The sequence below is a fragment of the Chlorocebus sabaeus genome, chromosome 8 (assembly GCF_047675955.1).
Source record: "Chlorocebus sabaeus isolate Y175 chromosome 8, mChlSab1.0.hap1, whole genome shotgun sequence".
In the NCBI taxonomy this organism is placed as follows: Eukaryota; Metazoa; Chordata; class Mammalia; order Primates; family Cercopithecidae; genus Chlorocebus; species Chlorocebus sabaeus.
Genome location: NC_132911.1, coordinates 30,315,912 through 30,339,695, shown reverse-complemented (window position 1 = coordinate 30,339,695; position 23,784 = coordinate 30,315,912). Strand labels below are relative to the sequence as shown.

The following is a 23,784-nucleotide window of genomic DNA, read 5'->3' as shown; positions in this document are numbered from 1 at the left end:
GCCTCAGCCTTCTTAGTAGCTGGTAATATAGGCACATGCCACCATGTCCAGCTAATTTTTTTTGTATTTTTAGTAGAGGTGGGGTTTTGCCACATTGTCCAGGCTGATCTCAAACTCCTGACCTCAGGTGATCTGCCCACCTCGGCCTCCCAAAGTGCTGGGATTACAGGTATGAGCCACTGTACCCGGCCAAAATGCAACATATATATTTGTTTGTTTGTTTAGAGACAGAGTTTTGCTCTTGTCACCTAGGCTGGAGTGCAATGGCAGGATCTTGGCTCACTGCAACCTCTGCCTCCTGCGATTCTCCTGCCCCAGCCTCCTGAGTAGCTGGGATTACAGGCATGCGCCACCACACCCAGCTAATTTTTGTAATTTTAGTAGAGATAGGGTTTCACTATGTTGGCCAGGCTAGTCTCGAACTCCTGACCTCAGTCGATCTGCCTGTCTTAGTCTCCCAAAGTGCTGGGATTACAGGTGTAATCCCTGCACCCAGCCTAATATATTTAATAACTGATGAGAAATGAAAGTAGGAGGGCTACTGAGAGAAGGAATCAGCAGTTGACAGCTGAAGGCTTTGTCTGCATTATTGGGGGCAGATGGTAACTGAAGTGGTAAACTGGAGAGAGATACAGGTTGGAAAATAAAATTAAGGTTCAGTTCTAAATAGACTAAGCTTGAAGCCAATGTAAAATTGTGTGGCGAGATAATTAGAAACATGGAACTGCAACCTGGGAAGAAAGTCAAACCTGGAATAATGCATTTGGAAGTCCTGTAAGATAGGACCTGCTATCCTATATCCAAAGGTTTCAATCTGCTTTTCACTACATGTTTATTTCACTATATAGGTTGTACCTCTTGTAATTCAATGTATATACCATATAGGTTGAAACCTTTGAAAGAATAAGCAGAGAGGAAAGGGCCACATCTTTTTTTTTTTTTTTTTTTTTAATGAGACGAAATCTTGCTCTGTTCCCAGGCTGGAGTGCAGTGGCACCATCTCGGCTCACTGCAACCTCCGCCTCCCAGGTTCAAGTGATTCTCCTGCCTTAGCCTCCTGAATAGCTGGGACTACAGGTGCACACCACCATGCCCAGCTAATTTTTAATTTTTGTATTTTTAGTGGAGACGGGGTTTCACCACATTGGCCAGGCCACATAGATTTTGAACTACATAGAAATTTGTCTTTTCAGGCGGGAACGGTGGCTCATGCCTGTAATGAGCTAAGCCCCAGGGTTCCTCCTACCCTCGGGGTGGGAGGGTGAACAGATCCAGCAGAGTCTGTTCATGACTGCTGAGATCTTCATTCTTCAGAGAAATGTAAAAGTTATTTAGCCATCATGGCTTCTGTTTCTAGAGAGAAAATAAAAATGTTGACTCAGGGAGGATTTGGTTGGCAGCTTTCCAAGCAGAGACTTTAACAAAACTTGTCAAAACGGAGACTCTGTTGGCTGTGAAAGTGTTTGGTTTTTGCATAAAATGTTGTGATTATTTTGCAAGAGAAAGAGCAGTCTTATGTGATCTATGTTGCCTTTTTCTACATAGGTGCCAGCTTAGGAATAACCAGCGATGGATTTTTCCAACTGGAAGAATTGCCTAGGTAAGCCGACCTGACCTGACTTCAGTGACTCACTCTTCCTTAGTGTCTCCTGGTGTCTTTTCTTCGTCCTCTCCTCCCAAGCATTTGATGTAGGCCTTTCCTGAATTCCATCCTCTTACCATGACCTTGTATATCTCATTCCTAGAACTCCTCAGTAGATCCCTCAAATCTTTCATGCTTTCAATCAGAGGCCAAAGTCAAATGCAGAGTAATTTGAAGACTGCATAACAGAGTCCTAAAACTGTCTGCTTTCTTCAACTTGATACAGCATCAATTAAGAATGTGTCTAAAGGAGCTTGTATTTTAGAATAGAATAGCTGGTTTTGGCCAGATGTGGTGGCTCATGGCTGTAATCCCAGCACTTTGGGAGGCTGAAGCGGGCAGATCATCTGAGGTCAGGAGCTTGAGACCAGCCTGGACAACATGGTGAAACCCCATCTCTACTAAAACTGAAAATTAGCTGGGCGTGGTGGTGCGGGCCTCTAGTCTCAGCTACTCGGGAAGCTGAGGCAGGGGAATCACTTGAATTCTCAAGGCGGAGGTTGCAGTGAGACAAGATCACACCAAGAAAGAAAGAGAGAAAGAGAGAGAGCGCCACCACACCCAGCTAATTTTGTATTTTTGGTAGAGATGGGGTTTCTCCATTGGTCAGACTGGTCTTGAACTCCTGACTTCAGGTGATCTGCCCGCCTCGGCCTCCCAAAGTGTGTGAGCCACCACACCCGGCCAGATTTTCTTTTCATGAAAAAACGTTTATTTTTTTTAGAGACAGGGTCTTCTTGCATTGCCCAGGCAGGAGTGCAGTGGTGCCATCGTGGCTTGCGGTCGCCTTGAGCTCTTGGGCTCAAGCAGTCCTTTCACCTCAGCCTCCCGAGTCGCTGGGACTCCAAACGTACAGCACCATACTTGGTTAACTTTTTAATTTGAATTTTTGTAGAGGTGGGGTCTCATTCTGTTGTCCAGGCTGGTCTAGAATTCCTGGCCGCAAGCAATGCTCCCACCTTGGCCTCCCAAAGCAGTACACATACAAGCGTGGGCCCCCGTGCTGAATGGATTCAGATTCATGGGGGGGGAAAGATCATGGCAAAGGCTGTTTCTCTGATTTGAAGTTGCTGCACACTGCAGGCTTTCTAGTTTAGAGGGATCCTCCTGTCACTTGTAAGAAGAGGTGGTGCCTGGAAACAGGTGGAGGGACTCAACGTGTTGGCACAGGGTCTGGCCTTCATTCATCTTCTGAGTGGCACTCACTGTGGAGTTCGAATTGCTCAACTCTTCTGCTCCCTCAGGGGCTGTGCTAATCCAGTTTGAGGTCCTAATCCTATGCTTTCAGAAAGTCTTTTAGGGAGAGTGACTAATAGACCATGAGCCTGTCTTCACTTTGAATCACTCAGAGTCACGGACAGTTCAGACAGCACGAGGCAGTTCAGAAACGACCGGGGAGCCACTTTGCAGTTCCATAGGATGGTGAAAATGTCCCTTGAAGATACTCAGACCAGGGAGGCTTCTGACTTGGAGGAGTTCTAAGAAAAGCATACAATCTTTTTCATTTTGCTATCAGGTCACAGAAATGTGTTAGAGAACAGCCTTCCTTCCCTGTGATCCACCCTGCATTGTTTGATTTTTAGGGTTGAATAACATGACATTTGTGAGGATGTAGTGAGACATGCAGTCATGACTCATTACGTTTGGATAATGTAATTTCATTCCGGACTCACCCTCAAAGAAGTTTCATTATAGATAGTTGTTCATTAGCGATTTTAAATATTTACATTGATGTATGTCATCAACAAAAGGCTCTGAAACACAAGAAAATGAATTTACAATGGATATGTGACTTTTCAAGTCTACTTTATCTTTGTTTCGTTGTTGGTGAATAAGTAAATAACTGGACAAGTAAGTAAATGATGTAGGGAAGAGAGCATGGTTTAGTTTTTGCGCTGAGGGGCTTCTGGTTGGATGGGGCATGAACACCGTGGAATACTGTGGCATGAGTAGTCCTGGGGCTGTATTGAGGTAAAGAGAAATCTTTTAGGGATTCAGCCGCCTGAAAGGTCAGTTCCAGAAGCCAGGCGCAGTGGCTTATGCCTGTATTCCCAGCACTTTGGGAGGCCTGAGGCGAGCGAATTGCTTGAGCCCAGGAGTTTGAAACCAGCCTGGGCAACATAGGGAGATCCTGTCTCTACACAGAACTTTTTTAAGGCAGAGTTTCACTGTTGTTGTCCAGGCTGGAGTGCAATGGCGTGATCTCGGCCCATTGCAACCTTCACCTCCCAGGTTCAAGCGATTCTCCTGCCTTAGCGCCTTGGCCTCCCAAAGTACTGGGATTACAGGCATGAGCCACTGCGCCCAGCCTCTACACACAAATTTCAAAATTAAAGAAGAAATTCCACACCCAGGTACGGTGGCTCATGCCTGTAATCCCAACAGTTTGGGAGGCTGAGGCAGGCAGATCACTTAAGGTCAGGAGTTTGAGACCAGCCTGGCCAACATGGTGAAACCCTGTCTCTACTAAAATACAAAAATTAGCCAGCCATGGTGATGTGCGCCTGTAATCCTAACTACTCAGGAGGTTAAGGTACGAGAGTCACTTGAATCCGGGAGGCGGAGGTTGATGTGAACTGAGATCACGCTACTGCACACCAGCCTGGGCAACGCAGCAAGACTCTGTCTCAAAAAAAAAACAAAAACAAAAACAAAAGGGCCGAGCACAGTGACTCGCGGTGGCTCACGCCTGTAATCCCAGTGCTTCAGGAGGCCGAGGCAGGTGGATCACCTGAGATCAGGAATTCGAGACCACCTTGACCAACATGGAGAAACCCCATCTCTACTAAAAATACAAAATTAGCTGGGCATGGTTGACGCATGCCTGTAATCCCAGCTACTCGGGAGGCTGAGGCCAAAGAATCACTTGAACCCAGGATGTGGAGGTTGCAGTGAGTGGAGATTGCACCATTGCACTCCATCCTAGGCAGCAAGAGCGAAACTCCATCTAAAAAAAAAAACAAAATTCCTCAAGGATGGGGGCCATTGTTCATCCAGTGTAGTGCAAAGCTTAGCTCAAAGTAGAATGTACATAATAAATGTTTGGGGAAGAAAGAGAAGACACAGGAAATAAGGAGGGAAAATTCAGAGGAAGGAAAAGAGATCAACACATTGTTAGGAAGGAGGGAGTGGAGATAGAAAAAGAGCGATTTCACAGTTTTGAACTACATAGAAATTTGTCTTTTTAGGCCGGGCGCAGTGCCTTACGCCTGTAATCCTAACACTTTGGGATGCCGAGGCGGGTGGATCACTTGAGGCCAGGAATTTGAGACCAGCCTGGCCAACATGATAAAAATCTCATCTTTACTAAAAATGCAAAAATTAGCTGAACGTACTGGTGAACGCCTGTAGTCCCAGCTACTCGGGAGACTGAGGCAGGAGAATCACTTGAACCCCAGAGGTGGAGGTTGTAGTGAGCCAAGATCATACCACTGCACTTCAGCCTGGGTGACAGAGCGAGACTCTTAAAAAAAAAAAAAAAAAAGGAGAAAATTGGTCTTTTCTTATTGTGCATTGCAGGATGAAAGAGTCATCACTTCTAACCTGTAGCCATTTGGGTTCTTACTTTATAATCCATCCTGACCTTAAGCCCTCAGAACTCCGAATACCTTGCCTATGGGAGGTATTAAAGAACAGTTTCCTTCGTCTCTGATTAGCACTGTAGCAATGGTAGAGGTCAGTGTTTGAAACTTTAGAAGACTCCAGTCCCTGATGGGACAGCTCCAGCCGAAGGTACTTATAGCCTGGGCTGTAGTATGGAAGTCAACATTATTGCTCTAGGGCAGGAACCAGAGCTTCTCCACCAGCAATTTAGACCCAAGCATTTATCTAGTACTTAAGATTATTTTACATATTTTATTTTTTATATTATTTTTTGTTTTTAAAATCGTTTTAAATCTTTAAAAAATAAGACGGGGTCTTACTCAGTTGACCAGGTTGGTTTTGAACTCTTAGCCTCAAGCAGTCCTCCCACCTGGGCTTCCTGAAGTGCTGGAATTATAGTTGTGAGCCACCACACCTGGCCAAGATTCTTTTTTTAGACCAAAATTTATTCAGGCAGTTTAGCTTGACTACAGTTTTGTCCTACAGATTACAACTGGCTTGTGTAAATTGACCTTTGAGCATATTGCAATGATTGATAGAACTAAATAGCAAACAAGGAGGTACACTGAATAGAGGAGAGTGATGGTGGTGAGATCTGTGGCCCTGATTTCAGTTTTAGGTGTGAGGATCTTTGCATAAGGAATCATTCCTTATTTCCAAAGGTTTTGTGTCCTCTCTGAGGAAATGAGGCTAAAGAGCTTTAAAAACAGTGAAAAATATATTTCCCTTCTTCTGTGAGGGAATATTAGGGATTTTTCTTTTCTTTTGAGATAGGGTCTTTTGCTTTGTCACCCAGGCTACACTGCAGTGGTGCAGTCATAGCTCACTGCAGCCTCCATCTCCCAGACACAAGTTATCCTCCTGCCTCAACCTCCCAAGTAACTGAGACCACAGACACGCACCTTCATACTTGGCTAATTTTTGTTTTTACTTTTAGGTGTTTTTTTTTTTTTTTTTTTTTGAGACAGAGCCTTGCTCTGTTGCCCAGGCTGGAGTTCATTGGAACAATCTTGGCTTACTACATCCTCTGTCTCCCGAGGGCAGGCGATTATCCTGCCTCAGCCTCCCAAGTAGCTGGGATTACAGGCATGTGCCACTGCGCCTGGCTAACGTTTTGTATTTTTAGTAGAGATGGGTTTCACCATGTTGGCCAGACTGGTCTCGGACTCCTGACGCAGGTGATCCACCCATCTCAGCCTCCCAAAGTGCTAGGATTACAGGCATGAGCCACCATGCCTGGCCTTACTTTTTCGTTTTTGTAGAGATGGGGTCTCACTATGTTGGGCAGGCCCAAAGGGATATTTTCTACTTCAAGTTGTGGTGGTATCCAGGATTGGATCTTGGAACAGAAAACAAGAGATTAATAGAAAAACTGGACTGGGCAAGGTGGTTTACACCTATAATGCCAACACTTTGGGAGGCCAAGGCCAGAGCATTGTTTGAGCCCAGGAGCTGAGACTAGCCTGGGCAACATGGTGAGACTCTGTCCCTATTAAAAAAATAATAATTTTATTTATATATATATAAAAATTAGCTGGGTGTGGCAATGCATGTCTGTAGTCCCAGCTACTCGGGAAGCTGAGGCTGGAGGATCGCTTGAGTCCTGGAGGTTGAGGCTGCAGTGAGCCGTGTTCACAGCACTACACTCCAGCCTGGGTGACAGAGTGAGACCCTGTCTCAAAAAAACAGGGGAAAAGTGGTGAAAATCTGCAGTCTAAGGTTTAGTCATTAGTAGTGTACCAATGTCAATTTCTTATTTTGACAATGGTACCCTAGTTAAGTAAAATGTTAACTTTAGGGAAAACTGATCAAGGGGTATAATGAGGGAAATCTCTGCAGTATCTCTGCAACTTTTCTGTAAATGTAAAATTATTCCCAAATTAGTTTATTTAAAAGTTCTAACCCTGTGCTTGCATCTCAGCCGCAGCGTCATTGTTGGTGCAGGTTACATTGCTGTGGAGATAGCAGGGATCCTCTCAGCCCTGGGTTCTAAGACATCACTCATGATACGGCATGATAAGGTAAATTCCACCTTTTCCTTTTCCCTTTTCTTGATGTTAATTTAAAAAATGAAGAATTTTTTCTTATGTTGTCATTAAATACTAGGGTGCAAAACAGGTGGGGGTCAGTTGGTTGGTTTCACATGGTGCTGTATCCAAGTTACCTGAATTTGGCCAATATCCCTCCCAGTTGCTGGTTGATGATGATTTTGAGTTGGTCAAATTGGCTGGTAATTTCATCACTAAGTGGTAGATATGAGATGCCCTCATAGGGAGATGTGGGGGCCTAAACATAACTATTAGCTAAGTTAAACACACTGTTAGGTTAATTTATTTTTTTAATTAATTAGAGTCTCACTCTGTTGCCCAGGCTGGAGTGCAGTGACACCATCTCAGCTCACTGCAACCTCTGCCTCCTATGCTCAAGTGATTCTCATGCCTCGGCCTCCCGAGTAGCTGAGATTACAGGTGTCCACCACCACGCCCGGCTAATTTTTGTATTTTTAGTAGAGACGGGGTTTCACTGTGTTCACCAGGATGGTCTCAATTTCCTGACCTGCTCGCCTCGGCCTCCTAAAGTGCTGGGATTACAGGCGTGAGCCATTGAGCCCTGCCAGGTTTATTTATTAATTTCTGGAAATCAATTTTATATGATCAAGTAATGTTAGATTGGTTGCCACTCATTCCAAACAATTTACTAAATTCTTTGCATTAAAGCAGGGGTGTCCAATCTTTTGGCTTCCCTGAGCCACACTGGAAGAAGTAGAATTGTCTTGGGCTACATATAAAATATACTGACACAAATAATAGCTGATGAGCTAATAATAAAATAAATTGCAAGCTGGGCACAGTGGCTCATGCCTCTACTTTCCAGCACTTTGGGAGGCCGAGGCAGGCGGATCACTTGAGGTCAGTAGTTGGAGGTCACCAGCCTGGCCAACGTGGTGAAACCCTATCTCTACTAAAAATCCAAAAATTATCCAGGCATGATGGCAGGTAACTATAATGAGTGAGCCGAGATCGTACCACTGCACTCCAACCTGAGCAACAGAGCAAGACTGTGTCTCAAAAAAAAAAAAAACTGCAAAAAAAATCTCATAGCAGTTTAAGAAAGTGTACAGATTTGTGTTGGGCCACATTCAAAGTCATCTTGGTCCGCACTCTGGCCTGCAGGCTGCTGCAGATTGAATGGACTTACATTAAAGGCAATCTTGTAGATCATACACTTGAACTTCTTTTTTTTTTTTTTTTTTTAGAGACAGAGTCTTGCTCTGTCACCCAGTCTGCAGTACAGTGGCGTGATCATAGCTCACTGCAGGCTTCTGAGCTCATAGGATGTTCCTGCCTCAGCCTTCCAAGAAGCTGAGGCTTCAGGTGTGGGCCACCATGCCCTGACTAATTTTTTTTTTTTTTTTGAGACAGGGTCTCACTGTGTTGCCCAGGCTGGAGTGCGGTGGCGCATCATGGCTCATTGCAGCCTCAGCCTTCTGGGCTCAAGCGATCTTCCCACCCCAGCCTCCCAAATAGCTAGGACTACAGGAGCATGCCACCACACCCAGCAAGGTTTTGCCATGTTGCCCAGACTGGTCTCAGACCCCTGAGCTCAAGTGATCTGCCCACCTCGGCCTCCCAAAGTGCTTGGAATTACAGGCATGTGCCATCTGACTAATTTTTATCTATTTTTAGAGATGAGATCTTACTATGTTGCCCAGGCTGGTCTCGAACTCCTGGCCTCAAGCTATCCTCCTGCCTCAGGTTCCCAAGTAGCAGGGAGGAGTTCAAGACCAACCTGGGCAGCATAGTGAGACCCCATCTCTACTACAAAAAATTAAAAAATTAGCAAGGCGTAGTGGTATACGACTGTAGTTCCAGCTACTTGGGAGGCTGAGGTAGGAGAATCATTTGAATCCAGGAGGTCAAGGCTGCAGTGAGCAAAGATGATTGCACTCTAGCCTGGGCAGCTGACTGTTCCTAACAAATTTGTGACTTAGGTAAGCCACATAATGCCTTTGGGACCTAGTTCTGCAGGGACAGAATTTATCAGATCCCTAACTACCAAGATGCTATGATTCTAATTCTTTTTTCTTTTTTTTTTTTTGAGATGGCGTCTCGCTCTATTGCCCAGGCTGGAGTGCAATGATGCCATCTCAGCTCACTGTGAGCTCCGCCTCCTGGGTTCACACCATTCTCCTGCCTTAGCCTACTGAGTAGCTGGGACTACAGGCGCCCGCCAGCACGCCTGGCTAATTTGTTGTATTTTTAGTAGAGATGGGGTTTCACCATGTTAGCCAAGATGGTCTTTCAAGTTCAAGACCAGTAAAAATGCTGGACTGATGGTGGAGGCTACCATCATAACCATCTTAGGACCTTCAGTATATTTTCTCCACTCTCCCAACTCAAGTCTTACCTCCCTTCATTCCACTTAAGAATATACAGGGATCCCGGGCAGAATGGCTCACACCTGTAATCCCAGCACTTGCAAGGCCAAGGCAGGATGCTCACCTTGTGATCTGCCCATCTCAGCCTCCCAAAGTGCTGGGATTACAGGTGTAAGTCACGGCACCTGGCCTGATTCTAATTCTTATGTGAGCAGATGGAGGGAGACAGGGATTCTGAGAATCCTAGGCAGTATGTACTTCAAGGAACTTTCTCTGTGACTTTGAAACTGATTATATAATTAGTTCCACGAGGTTTAGGTCCTGAAAAATTTTTTCACAGGTAAGTATTGGGGAAAGGCAGAGGAGTTCCTGGCTTGAATTTATATGTAAATACGTAAATAAACTGCAGCAGTCTGTCAATAAGAGGGGGCAATTCCTGCATCTGTCAAATTGGCTGCTTTGCAGAGAGCCACATCCGACTTGGGCTTCCTGCCGTCTCCCATCCCGAATGCACCAAGTTCATTCTCCTTTTTCCTGTCCCAGTGTTAACTCCATTTTAGAGCTACTCTGGCCGGGCATGGGGGCTCATGCCTATAATCCCAGCACTTTGGGAAACCGAGGTGTGCGTATCACCTGAGGTCAGGAGTTTGAGGTCAACCTGCTCAACATGGTGAAACCCTGTCTCTACCAAAAATATACAAAAATTAGCCAGGCATGATGTCAGGTGCTTGTAATCCCTTCTCCTCGGAAGGATGAAGCAGGAGAATTGCTTGAACCCGGGAGGTGGAGGTTGCAGTGAGCTGAGATGGTACCCCTGCACTCTAGTCTGGGTGGCAGAGCAAGACTCCCTCTCCAAAAAAAAAAAAAAAAAAAAGAAGAAAGAAAAAGAAAAGGAAAAGAACTACTCTGTGAAGAACTCATGACCTCCCACCTGAACTCCATATGTGGATGATCGTAGATATATCTTCAAGGACAACCTGTTGAGATTTATGGCTAGACAAGATTTTACTAGTGAACCTTCCCTTCAATCATATCAGAGAAAGCAGACCTTGAGATACGAAAAGTGGAAAGAGAATTTCTGTTCCCTGGACTTAAGGAAAAGAGAAGCAAGCTTTGCGAGAAGACAGTGGACAATGACTGTCCATTTAACTGTAAGACAGGAGTTGGTGAAGTCGTATGTGTTGCAGATGGTGATGGTGACGTAGGAAAGTAGGGAATTTATTAATACTCCATTCCCAATATTGACATAAGTAAGGAGGAAATAATTAGGGGAGAGATATGCTGAAGTTTCCCTGCTAAGTCTGTAGGTGTCTCTTTGCTCAAGGTTTCTTCCTCTCCCATTACCCATCCCTATGTTGATGTGCAGGTACTTAGAAGCTTTGATTCAATGATCAGCACCAACTGCACGGAGGAGCTGGAGAACGCTGGCGTGGAGGTGCTGAAGTTCTCCCAGGTACGATGCTGAGCCCAGGCACGCACATGGTCCCCAGTCGATCACACTTTCTGCCTGTGGCTTCGCCCAGTTAGTTTAAAACACAAACACTGTCTACCCCAGTCCGTATATTCCCCCTCTAGAGTACTCCCGATCATTTCCTTCCTCCTAAGAAGCTGTATTTTGGCCGGGCACGGTGGCTCATGCTTGTAATCCCAGCATTTTGGGAGGCTGAGGTGGGCGGATCACTTGAAGTCAGGACTTCAAGACCAGCCTGGCCAACATGGTGAAACCCTGTCTCTACTAAAAATACAAAAATTAGCCGGACATGGTGTTGTGCACCTGTAATCGCAGCTACTCTGGAGGCTGAGGCAGAAGAATTGCTTGAACCCGGAAGGCACAGGTTGCAGTGAGCCGAGATTGTGCCACTGCACTGCAGCCTGGGCGACAACAGTGAGACTCCGTCTCAAAAAAACAAAAAACAAAAAAAACAGAAAAACAAAAAAAACCCAGCTGGGTGCGTCGGCTCACACCTGTAATCCCAGCACTTTGGGAGGCCGAGGCGGGCGGATCACCTGAAGTCAGGAGTTGAAGACCAGCCTGACCAACGTGGAGAAACCCCATCTCTACTAAAACTACGAAATTAGTCGGGTGTGGTGGCGCATGCCTGTAATCCCAGCTACTCAGGAGGCTGAGACAGGAGCATCACTTGAACACAGTAGGTGGAGGTTGCGGTGAGCAGAGATTGCCCCGTTGCACTCCAGCCTGGGCAACAAGAGCGAGACTCCATCTCAAAAGAAGAAAAAAAAAAGCTGTATTTTACATTACAGCATTGAAGTCAAGGGTAAAATATTAGAAACCTGGCAATTGAATTTAGATGAACTTTGATTTTTTTTTTTTTTTTTCTTGTTGAGGCAGTGTCTCGCTTTGTCACCCAGGCTGGAGTGCAGTGGTGCAATCTCAGCTCACTGCATCCTCAGCCTCCTAGACTCAAGCAATCCTTCCATCTCTGCCCCCACCAAGTAGCTGGGACTACAGGCACATGCCACCACACCTGGCTAATTTTTTTGTATTTTTTGTAGAGATAGGGTTTTGCCATGTTGGCCAGTCTGGGCTTGAACTCCTGAGCGGAAGCGATCTGCCCACCTTGGCCTCCCAAAGTGTTAGGATTACAGGCGTGACTCACCACACCCAGCCTCTGATTTTTTAAATTTGGATTTTAAAACTGATTTTTGTGCTCAGTTGCCTTATTATACATCCTTAATTTTTTTAGATTTATACTTATTTTTTAGGAAATAATACGGAGTCTAATTTTTGTCTTTTTTTTTTTTTGAGATAGAATTTCGCTCTGTTGCCCAGGCTGGAGTGCAGTGGTGCCATCTCGGCTCACTGCAACCTCTGCCTCCTAGGCTCAAGGGGTTCTCCTGCCTCAGCCTCCTGAGTAGCTGGGATTGCGGTCATGCACCACCATGCCTGGCTAATTTTTGCATTTTTAGTAGAGACGGGGTTTCGCCATTTTGGCCAGGCTGGTCTGCAACTCCTGACCTCAAGTGATCCGCTCATCTCAGCCTCCCAAGGAGCACAGGTGTGAGCCGCTGTGCCCAGCCTATCTTTTTTTGTTTTTTGTTTTGTTTTTTTTTTGTTTTTGAGACAGGATCTCGCTCTGTCACCCAGGCTGGAGTGCAGTGGCACAGTCACAGCTCACTGCAACCTCCACCTCCCAGGCTTAAGTGATTCTCCTGCCTCAGCTGGGAATACAGGCACTGCCACCATGCCCAGCTAATTTTTGTATTTTGTTTTAGTAGAGATGGGGTTCCACCATGTTAGCAGGCTGGTCTTGAACTCCTGGCCTCAAGCGATCTGCCCACCTCAGCCTCCCAAAGTGCTAGGATTACAGGCATGAACCACCGTGCCCGGTCTCTATCTTTCATTTTTTAAATTATTTTTCTTGACACAAGGTCTTGCTGTGTTGCCCAGGCTGTAGTGCAGTTCCACGATCACTGCTCACTGCAGTCTCCAACTCCTGGGCTCAAACGATCTTCCCACCTAGCTTCCTGAGCAGCCGGGACTACAGGTGCATGCCACCATGGCTGGCTAATTAAAAAAAAAAAAAAATTGTAGAGATGGAGTCTCGCTATGTTGCCCAGGCTGTTCTCAAACTCCTGAGCTCAAGTAATCCCCTAGCCTTGGCCTCCCAAAGTGTTGGGATTACAGGTGTGAGCCACCATGCCCAGCCTAGAATCTAATTTTAAATCATACCCTTTGAATTTTGTAGATAGAATTACAAAGTGCTTTATTCCTCAAGCAATCACTTGAATTTCAGGCAGAATTTTCCTAGAGAATTAGCCTTTTAAAAATGATCTTCCCTTCCCCCACACAGCCTCACCTTTTCAGTATAGACCACATCAAATAAAATTGTGAATGTAAAAATGCTGGGCTGGTGGTGGAGACTACCATCATAACCATCTTAGGACCTTCAGTAGACTATTTATTTTCTCCACTCTCCCAGCCCAAGTCTTACCTCCCTTCATTCCACTTAAGAATATATAGGGATCCCAGGCACAGTGGCTCACGTCAGTAATCCCAGCACTTGCAAGGCCAAGGCAGGAGGAGAATCAGTTGAGGCCATGAGTTAGAGACCAGCCTGGGCAACATAACAAGACGCCATCTCTATGAAAAATTTAAAAATTAGCCAGATGAGGTAGCACGTGCCTGTTGTCCCAGCTACCCAGGAGGCTGAAGTGGGAGGAGAGCCTGAGCCCAGGAGGCTGATCTTGCCATTGCACTCCAGCCTGGGCAACAGAGCAAGCCCCTGTCTCTTAAAGAAAAATAAATAAATACATAAATATATGTTTTATTTACATATATATTTATTTATATTTTATTTATATATAAATGCGTATTTATATATTTATATTTTATTTATATATTTATATTTTATTTATATATACATATTTATATATTTATATTTTATTTATATATGTATTTATATATTTATATTTTACTTATATATAAATATGTATTTATATATTTATATTATATATAAATATGTATTTATATATTTATGTTTTAATATAAATATATGTATATTTTATTTATAAGTATATATTTTTACATATACATATGTGCATATTTATTTTATATATATACACATATATATATATCCAGGGAGAGGCACTAATTGTGCAGTTTGGAAAAGTTTCCTAGTGATGCTGCAATGGCCTGCTTTCGAAGCACTGTGCTTAGGTGTACCACTTAAAATGTTATTACAGGGCCGGGCACGGTGGCTCATGCCTGTAATCCTAGCACTTTGGGAGGCTGAGGTGGGTGGATCATGAGGTCAGGAGATCGAGACCATCCTGGCTAACACAGTGAAACCCTGTCTCTACTAAAAACACAGAAAATTAGCCGGGCATGGTGGCGGGCACCTGTAGTCCCAGCTACTCGGGAGGCTGAGGCAGGAGAATGGCGCAAAACTGGTAGGCAGAGCTTGCAGTGAGCTGAGACCGCGCCACTGCACTCCAGCCTGGGCAACACAGCGAGACTTCCAAAAAAAAAAAGTTATTACAGTTTTCCAGCAGTACACTTTAAAACACTTGTTTTTAAAGTGAGGCATTACAATGGTGTCATGAGCTGACACTCCCAACCTCTGACTAGAAGATTTGGATCAACCCAGGGAACAGGCTTGATTTAAGGGAGTTCTAGTGTTGGTGGTCTTTGCGTAAAAGTGTATGTCTATGTTCGTTTGTGGGATTCAGTGGGAATTTTCTTTAATGCTAAAAATTCTAGTTTCCTCAGTATTTGCTTTCCTTCTTCCCCTGTCCTCCCCCAGCCTCCACACACGTGTAACACATTTTATTTGCCAATAGGTCAAGGAGGTTAAAAAGACTTCATCAGGCTTGGAAGTCAGCATGGTTACTGCAGTTCCTGGTAGCCTACCCGTCATGACCATGATTCCAGATGTTGACTGCCTGCTCTGGGCCATTGGGCGGGACCCAAATTCCAAGGGTCTGAGTTTAGACAAACTGGTAAGCTGGCTTGGTCTACCCAAAACATTCGTGAATCTACTAGGAGTCCTGTGGTTTTATTTTCGCCCCAGACACTCAAAACTTGGGTGGATTCTGTTGGATTCTTTTCTCTTTTTTCCATGTATTCAGTTTGTGATCAAATTTCATTGCTTCTTCCTTTGAAATTAAAAAAAAAAAGGGGTTTTCTTTTCTTTCCTTTTCCTTTCTTTTCTGGTTTTGTTTTTTGTTTTTGTTTTTGTTTTGAGACAATTTGCATTATTACCAGCAGTGTATGAGTGCCTGCTGATTTATAACCAAGCTTGTTAATTAAATTTTTGGGGTTTTGCCAATCTGATTAGAAAAAAATGGTGTCAGTGTAATTTTAATTTGTATTTATCTGAGTGAGGTTGAGTATCTTTTCACTTGGTTAAGAGTCACTTGTATTTTCTTTTTTGTGGGTTATCTTTTTATGCTATTTACTCAATTGTTTATTTGGTTGTATATCTTTTTCTTATCATATTCTACATGATAGTTAGGTGTTAGATAACAAATCCTTGCTCTGTCACCCAGGCTGGAGTTCAGTGGTGTGATCAAAGCTCACCGCAGTCTCAACCTCCTGGGCTCAAGTGATCCAGCTACCTCAGCCTCTGGAGTAGGTGCGACTACATGTGTGCCACAATGCCCAGCTAATTTTTTTATTTTTTATTTTTTATTTTTTTTAGAGATGAGATTTCACCACGTTGCCCAGGCTGGTCTCCTCGGCTCAAGCGATTCGCCCATCTCAGCCTCCCAAAGTGCTGGGACTATAGGCGTGTGCCGCCACATCTGGCCTTTTTCTTTTCAGTTTTCTTTTCTTTTTTTTTGAGACAGGGTCTTGCTTTGTCACCCAGGCTAGTGTACAGTGGCATGATCATAGCTCACTGCAGTCCTGAACTCCTGGGATTAACTGATCCTTCTGCCTCAGCATCCCAAGTAGCTGGAGCTACAGGAGTGTGCCACCACACCTGGCTAATTTTTAAGTTTTTTATAGTGATGGAGTCTCACTATGTTGCCCAGGCTGCTCTTGAACTCCTGGCCTCAAGTGATCCTTCCACCTGGGCCTCCCAAAGTGCTGGAATTATAAACCTGAGCCTCCATGCCCAGCCAGCCTGCCACCTCTAACCTAGTTTCCTACTGGCCTCCCTCTTACAGACTTTGTTTTCGCTATGTGAATGTCTCTTTCAAGTCCTGTGCTGATCTCTTAGCATCTGCAGTAGGTAATCCAGATTGCTGGGTGGGTAACTGTCTTGTACATTGTACACAGGGATGGTAACAGATATGAAGCTGTCTCTCTTGGCTCTACCCACACTGTCTATATTTGTGGACAGTTGGCATTTTTACTTGTTCTTTTAAATGTCGAAGTAAAATCTAGAGTGGGAGCTTGGGGAGTGGTTCCCAGAGTTTGACCCGAATTTGAACCTTAGTTCTTGTGACATAACAGTTGCATGGCTTTGAGCAAGCAGCTTAATTTCTCTGCCTCAAGTGGTTCATATTCACAATGGGAATGAAAAAAGTCCTTGCCTCACTGGGTTATAGAGAAGAGTAAATGAAAAAGTGCATGCAAAGCAATTTATAACTGAGACCCTAGCTTACATTATGAACACAGTGAGTGTTCACCTGCTGTTGATAATGATGATGATTTTTCTGATGTGCTATACTACTCTATTAGTAATAATAGAATATTTTATGTTTGAGGTGCATATATTTATTTTGATTTTTTTGGGGGGGGGAGGGGGGACAGAGTCTTGCTGTGTTGCTGTGGCTGGAGTACAGTGTTATGATCTCAGCTGACTACAACCTCCACCTCCTGGGTTCTAGCGATTCGCCTACCTCCACCTCCCAAGTAGCTGGGATTACAGGCGTGCACTGCCACTCCCGTTGAAGTTTTGTATTTTTTTAGTAGAGACAGGGTTTCACCATGTTGGCCAGGCTGGTCTCGAACTCCTGACCTCAGATGATACACCCACCGTGGCCTCACAAGGTGCTGGGATTACAGGCGTGAGCCACTGCACCCGGCCTGAGTGTATGTATTTGATAGAGCTGCTTGAGCAGTGTATACCATTTTGATTTATGTTCTAATACTAAATTTCTGTTGTAATATGGATTCCTTTTTTGTTTCTGTAAAAGGTCATTTTTCTGCATGTTAACTCAGAAAATATTCAGGGAGATGTTTTGATTGTAATCTTGTTCAATGACACTTAGTAAAACTAGTTGCCTATTTTCATATTAACAAAACTCGTCGGCCAGGTGTGGTGGCTCATGCCTGTAATCCCAGCTTTTTGGGAGGCCGACACGGGTGGATCACCTGAGGTCAGGAGTTCAAGACCAGCCTGGGCAACACAATGAAATGCTGTCTCTACTAATAATATAAAAATTAGCCAGGCATGGTGATGCATGCCTGTAATCCCAGCTACTTGGGAGGCTGAGGCAGGAGAATCACTTGAACCCAGGAAGTGGAGGTTGCAGTGAGCCGAGATCACACCATTGCACTCCAGCCCTGTTGACAAAAGCAAAACTCCATCTCAAAAAAAAAAAAAAAAAAAAAAGTAAAAGGAAAACCAAAAGAAAACAACAACAAAAAACTAGTCATTCCGCTTTTTACCTTTCAAGAGACATTTTGCCATCGTACAGATATAAGCACTGGTAGGTCCAGTTTTCAACTAAATTTGCTAACTTCGTTTTTTTTTGGAACAGGGTCTTGCTCTGTCACCTAGGCTGGAGTACAGTGGTGCCATCGTGGCTCACTGCAGCCTTGCAGCATCAAACTCCTGGGTTCAAGTGATCCTTCTACCTTCATCCACCACACCTGGCTAATTTTTTAAAAAAATTTTTGTAGACACAAGGTCTTGCTGTATTGCCCAGGCTAATTTTGAACTCCTGGGCTCAAGTGATCCTCCCACCTCGGCTTCCCAAAGTGCTGGGATCACAAGCATGAACCGTTGCACCCAGCCTATATTTGCTAAATTTTTGAAGAATGAGGCAAAAAAAAAGGTTCAGTCTCATTTGACATTAAGATATATTTATATAATGCAAACTGAGTGATTACTATGTGCTAGGTCTTGTCAACATGTTACTAATCTAATTTAATCTTGCCAGCAACCAGCAAGGTATAAGGAAACCAGGAGCACAGAGATACTAGATAATTGACCGGGCTGTAAACTCTGTGGTGTAGGGAGAATGTCTGTATTGTCAGTGATGAAGTCAAAGTCTCATTTGTAATAGAAGCTCAAATATTTGTTGATAAATAGGAGGTTATACAAGGTCTCATAGTTGCAGAGCTAGAATTTGAATTCTGGTAGAATCCGTACCAAAGGTTATACTTTTTTTTTTTTTTTTTCCAGGCAGAGTCTCGTTCTGTTGCCCAGGCTGGAGTGCAGTGGCGCCATCTCAGCTCACTGCAATCTCCACCTCCTGGGTTCAAGTGATTCTCCTGCCTCAGCTTCCCAAGTAGCTGGGACTTCCCAAGTAGGTGGGCATGCACCACCACGCCTGGCTAATTTTTTGTATTTTTAGTAGAGACAGGGTTTCACCATGTTGGCCAGGCTGGTCTCGAATTCCTGACCTCAGATGATCTGCCCGCCTTGGCCTCCCAAAGTGCTAGGATTTACAGGCGTGAACCACTGCACCCGGTTGGTTGTACTCTTAAGCTCTATGGCTACTTACTTCCTACTTCTGCCATATCTCTACTGCTCACATGTGCTTAGGATTTGCAAAGCCACATGATAAGCATTACACATCTTCTTAAAGCAAAAATTTGACTCCATGAAGGGAAAGATTTTTGGTTAAGGGAAACATCAGTATGTGGTTTTTGTTTTGTTTTGTTTTTGCTTTTATTCTGGGAGTCTGGAAAAAACATCAGTATGTTTTAGAGTAGAATGCAAAAGTTGCTTGGATTTTTAAAGATAAAATGGTAAGCTTCATAGAGATGTGCTTTTGGCCCAGCATGGTGGCTCACACCTGTAATCCCAGTCCTTTGGGAGATCTAGGCGTGAAGCTCACTTGAGGCCAGAAGTTTGAGGTCAGCCTGGGAAACAGCAAGACCTATTCTATAAAACATATTTAAAAGGCCAGGCGTGGTGGCTCACGCCTGTAATCGCAGCACTCTGGGAGGTTGAGGCGGGTGGATCACGAGGTCAGGAGATCGAGACCATCCTGGCTAACATGGTGAAACCTTGTCTCTACTAAAAATGCAAAAAAATTAGCCAGGCATGGTGGCAGGCATCTGTAGTCCCAGCTATTTGGGAAGCTGAGGCAGGAGAATGGCGTGAACCGGGGAGGCGGAGCTTGCAGTGAGCAGAGATTGTGCCACTACACTCCAGCCTGGGCGACAGAGCGAGACTCCATCTCATATTTAATAAATAAATAAATGTTAAAAAATTATCCAGGTGGTGGCACATGCCTCTAGTCCTAGCTACTCGGGAGGCTAAGGCAGCAGGAGGATTGCTTAAGCCCAGGAGGTCAAGATTGCAATGAGCCATGATCACACCACTGTACTGCAGCCTGGGTAACAGAGTGAGACCCTGTCTCTAAAAAAAACTAAATAAACATACAAATATGCTTTTGGTGACTGCTTAAGTCAGTGTGCCTCAGGAGCAGTGCTTCCATGGGACAAGTTGAAAAGCTGGACTCCAGAGGGATTCCAAGTGGCACACCTGATAGTTGAGTGATTCCTCTTCATGTCTACCTGGCCAGTTGAATTGTACATTGCAGTGTCAAATCCCACTAAAATACCTCAAGGCCGGGCGCGGTGGCTCAAGCCTATAATCCCAGCACTTTGGGAGGTCGAGGCGGGTGGATCACGGGGTCAGGAGATCGAGACCATCCTGGTTAACACGGTGAAACCCTGTCTCTACTAAAAAAATACAAAAAACTAGCCGGGCGCGGTGGCGGGCGCCTGTAGTCCCAGCTACTCGGGAGGCTGAGGCAGGAGAATGGCGTAAACCCGGGAAGGGGAGCTTGCAGTGAGCTGAGATCCAGCCACTGCACTCCAGCCTGGGCGACAGAGGAGACTCCATCTAAAAAAAAAAACAAGAAAAAAAAAAAACACCTCAAAAGTGGATAAAATACTACCTTGTCCATTAAGAAAGATATGAAACTTGCCAACTTTTTTTTTTTCTAATTTTTAAGTTTTTAATAGAGGCAGGATCTCACTATGTTGCCCAAGCTGATCTCAAACTCCTGGGCTTAAGGGATCCTCCCTCCTCAGCTTCTCAAAGTGCTGGGATTACAGGTGGGGGCCCACTGTACCCAGCATGAAACTTGCCAGCTTTAAATGCCTTCCATGTTGCAGCTGAGTCTCATGGTTTCTTGGAGATCCTGGCTGCAGTTCCCATGTGAAATGAGGGAGGGAGATCCAGAGGTTTGATCTACCTTTTTTTGTAGATGGGCCAAGTGTTTACATGATGTCTCTTTGTAATTTTAGGGAATTCAAACCGATGACAAGGGTCATATCATAGTAGATGAATTCCAGAATACCAACGTAAAAGGCATCTATGCAGTGGGGGATGTATGTGGAAAAGCTCTTCTTACTCCAGGTAAGGTCTCTTGCCTTCTTGGTGAGGGAGGGTCTGTGTGTTACCTGATCCATTCAGCTCTTCACTGCCAAATCTGCAGTCTGCTTAAGCAAAGTTAAAAGGATGAGTGTCTTTACGTTGTCAAAATGGTACAATGTGTTGAAATAGATATTGGTTGGATACCTGACATTATCTGAATAAAAGACTTAAAATGCTTAGCAGAGACAGAAATTTTCATGCAGACAATATGATGACCCTTTGCGGAACTCTCTTAAGTTAGGAGCAGACTTGTGCTTGGTGGCAGTGGAAGGAAGTGGCATTTGGAAGAAGTAATTTAGATTGGCTTTTTTTTTTTGTAGACAGAGTCTCACTCTCTTACCCAGGCTGGAGTGCAGTGGCATGATCATGGGCTCACTGCAGTTTCAACCTTCCTGGGCTCAGGTGATCCTCCCACCTCAGACTCCCAAGTAGCTGGGATCACAGGTGCATTTTTTGTAGAGACAGGGTTTTACCGTGTTGTCTTGAACCCCTGGGCTTAAGCAGTCCGCCTGCCTCAGCCTCCCAGAATGTTAGGATTACAGGGATGAGCCACCACACACAGCCTAGATTGTCATTCTTGTATGACTGGTCTTGATGCAACCAAGGCTGATTTCCTTCTCTCCCGCATTCCATACCTCAACCCGCTTCCTAAGCACCATTTCAAGCTCTGTCCCATCTCTATCCATTAATGATGCCACTTGATCTACTATTAATCTGTACCCTTCTGGAACATCATCAGCGATTCCAGTACATCCCAGGGCCTTATATCAGGATATGAAACCTATGCCAGTCACACACTCAAACCGTTTTAGTTCCTTTAGAAAGTTCTTGCTCTTGGCTGGGTGTGGTGGCTCCCAGCACTTTGGGAGGTTGAAGGAGGAGGATCGCTTGAGTCTAGTAGTTTGAGACCAGGCTGGGCAACATAGTGAGATGTTGTCTCTATTAAAAAAAATAAAGATTTGGCTGGGCACGGTGGCTCATGCCTGTAATCTCAGCGCTTTGTGAGGCCGAGGCAGGCGGATCACGAGGTCAAGAGATCAAGAGCATCCTGGCCAACATGGTGAAACTCATTTCTATTAAAAATACAAAAATTAGCTGGGCGTGGTGGCTCAAGCCTGTAGTCCCAGCTACTCAGGAGGCTGAGGCACGAGAATTGCTTCAACCCGGGAGGCAGAGGTTGCAGTGAGCCGAGATGGCGCATTGCTCCAGCCTGGCAACAGAGCGAGACTCCGTCTAATAATAATAATAATAACAACAACAACAACAATAATAATAATAATAATAATAATAAAGATTCTAGGCACAGTGGCTCACGCTTGTAAATAATAATAATAATAATAATAATAATAATAATAAAGATTCTAGGCACAGTGGCTCACGCTTGTAATCCCAGCACTTTGGGAGTGCAGTGGCACAATCTCAGCTCACTGCAACCTCTGTCTCCCGGTTGAAGTGATTCTCCTGCCTCAGTTTCCCAAGTAGCTGGGACTACAGGCACACACCACCACACCTGGCTAATTTTTGTATTTCTAATAGCGACGGGGTTTCACCATGTTGGCCGGGCTGGTTTGGAATTCCTGACCTTGGCCCTGCAAAATGCTGGGATTACAGGCATGAGCCACTGCGCCCAGCTGAGAATAAACTTTTAAGTAAAAAAAAAAAAAATTACTGTTGCCAGGTGCAGTGGCTCACACCTGTAATCCCAGCACTTTGAGAGGCCAAGGTGGGCAGATCACCTGAGGTCAGGGGTTCGAGACCAGCCTGCCTAACACGGTGAAACCCTGTCTCTACTAAAAATACAAGATTAGCCGGATGTGGTGGTGCATGCCTGTAATCCCAGCTACTTGGGAGGCTGAGGCAGGAGAATTGCTTGAACCTGGGAGGTGGAAATTGTGGTGAGCTGAGATCATGGCATTGCACTCCAGCCTGGGCAACAAGAGCAAAACTCCGTCTCAAACAAAACAAAACAAAACAAAACTATTTACTCTCAAGTTAATACAGTTATAAAATAGAACTAAAGATGCTCAAAACTAATATAGTTTGTTCCATAAATATTGTATTGAAAAGCTAATATCTTAATTAAGTAGATTAACTGCCAGGTAAGTGAGAACTTGTGCATGTGTCTTTTGGGAGTGGGGCCAGACAGGTTGAGCATCCCTTATCTGAAATGCTTGGGACCAGAAGTGTTTTCAATTTCAGATTTTGGAATATTTGCATGTACATAATGGGATATTTTGCAGATGCGACCCAAGTCGAAACACGGAATTCATCTGTTTTACATACACCTTATACGCATAGTCGGAAGGTAATTTTATACGATATTTTAAATAATTGTGTGCATGAGACATAATTTTGCGTTTTTGACTGCAACCCTTCACATGAGGTCAGGTGTGGAATTTTCCATTTGTGGCATCATGGTGCTCAGACATTTTGGATTTTGGATTTTGAATTTCTGGATTAGGGATGCTCAACCTGTAATAGAATGTATAGAATTCTCATAAGCCAGTCATTTTGAGTTGTTTGCTGAGGCATGTATGTCTTCACTGTAGTCTAGATAGTGTAATGAACAATGGCATGAAACTGTCAGAACTAGGGCATTAAACTAGATGGATAAATGGCTAGCGGAACAATTTAGCTATATTAAAATAGACAGTAAGATAAACACTGATTTTAAAATATCTCCACAGTTGCAATAGCTGCTGGTCGAAAACTTGCCCATCGACTTTTTGAACATAAGGAAGATTCCAAATTAGATTATAACAACATCCCAACTGTGGTCTTCAGCCACCCCCCTATTGGGACAGTAGGACTCACGGAAGGTAGGTATTTAAAAACTGAAGGTAATTTGTGGTTTCCTTCCTCTTTCCCCTGCCCTCAGCTTTAAATTAGGTCGCTGTCAGCTGATGAAACCTATCTCAGTCCCAGATTACGTTGCTTTTTAGTTCCTCTCTTGTCATAGTTCCAGTTTTTTCACCTACTACTACTTCGAGTGTACAGTATCTTTCCTTCACACCACCCTATCTCTTTCATCTTTTTTTTCTAGCTTTTTTATTTGAACTAATTTTAAATTTAAAGGAAAGCTCTAAAAATAGTACAAAGGACTCCTCTCTAACCTTAATATTTTTGCTTTT

General features: G+C 44.3%; 1 protein-coding gene across 1 annotated transcript in view; it reads left to right on the top strand.

The window, feature by feature from the left end:
- The window catches only part of GSR (glutathione-disulfide reductase), a 59,978-nt gene that overhangs the window by 32,862 nt on the left and 3,332 nt on the right, over positions 1-23,784 (top strand). Inside the window, exons 6-11 of the mRNA XM_073018024.1 lie at positions 1,546-1,600; positions 7,167-7,266; positions 10,990-11,076; positions 14,925-15,083; positions 20,524-20,635; positions 23,341-23,472. Of these exons, the coding sequence (XP_072874125.1) occupies positions 1,546-1,600; positions 7,167-7,266; positions 10,990-11,076; positions 14,925-15,083; positions 20,524-20,635; positions 23,341-23,472 (645 nt within the window). The remainder of the gene's footprint in view (positions 1-1,545; positions 1,601-7,166; positions 7,267-10,989; positions 11,077-14,924; positions 15,084-20,523; positions 20,636-23,340; positions 23,473-23,784) is intronic.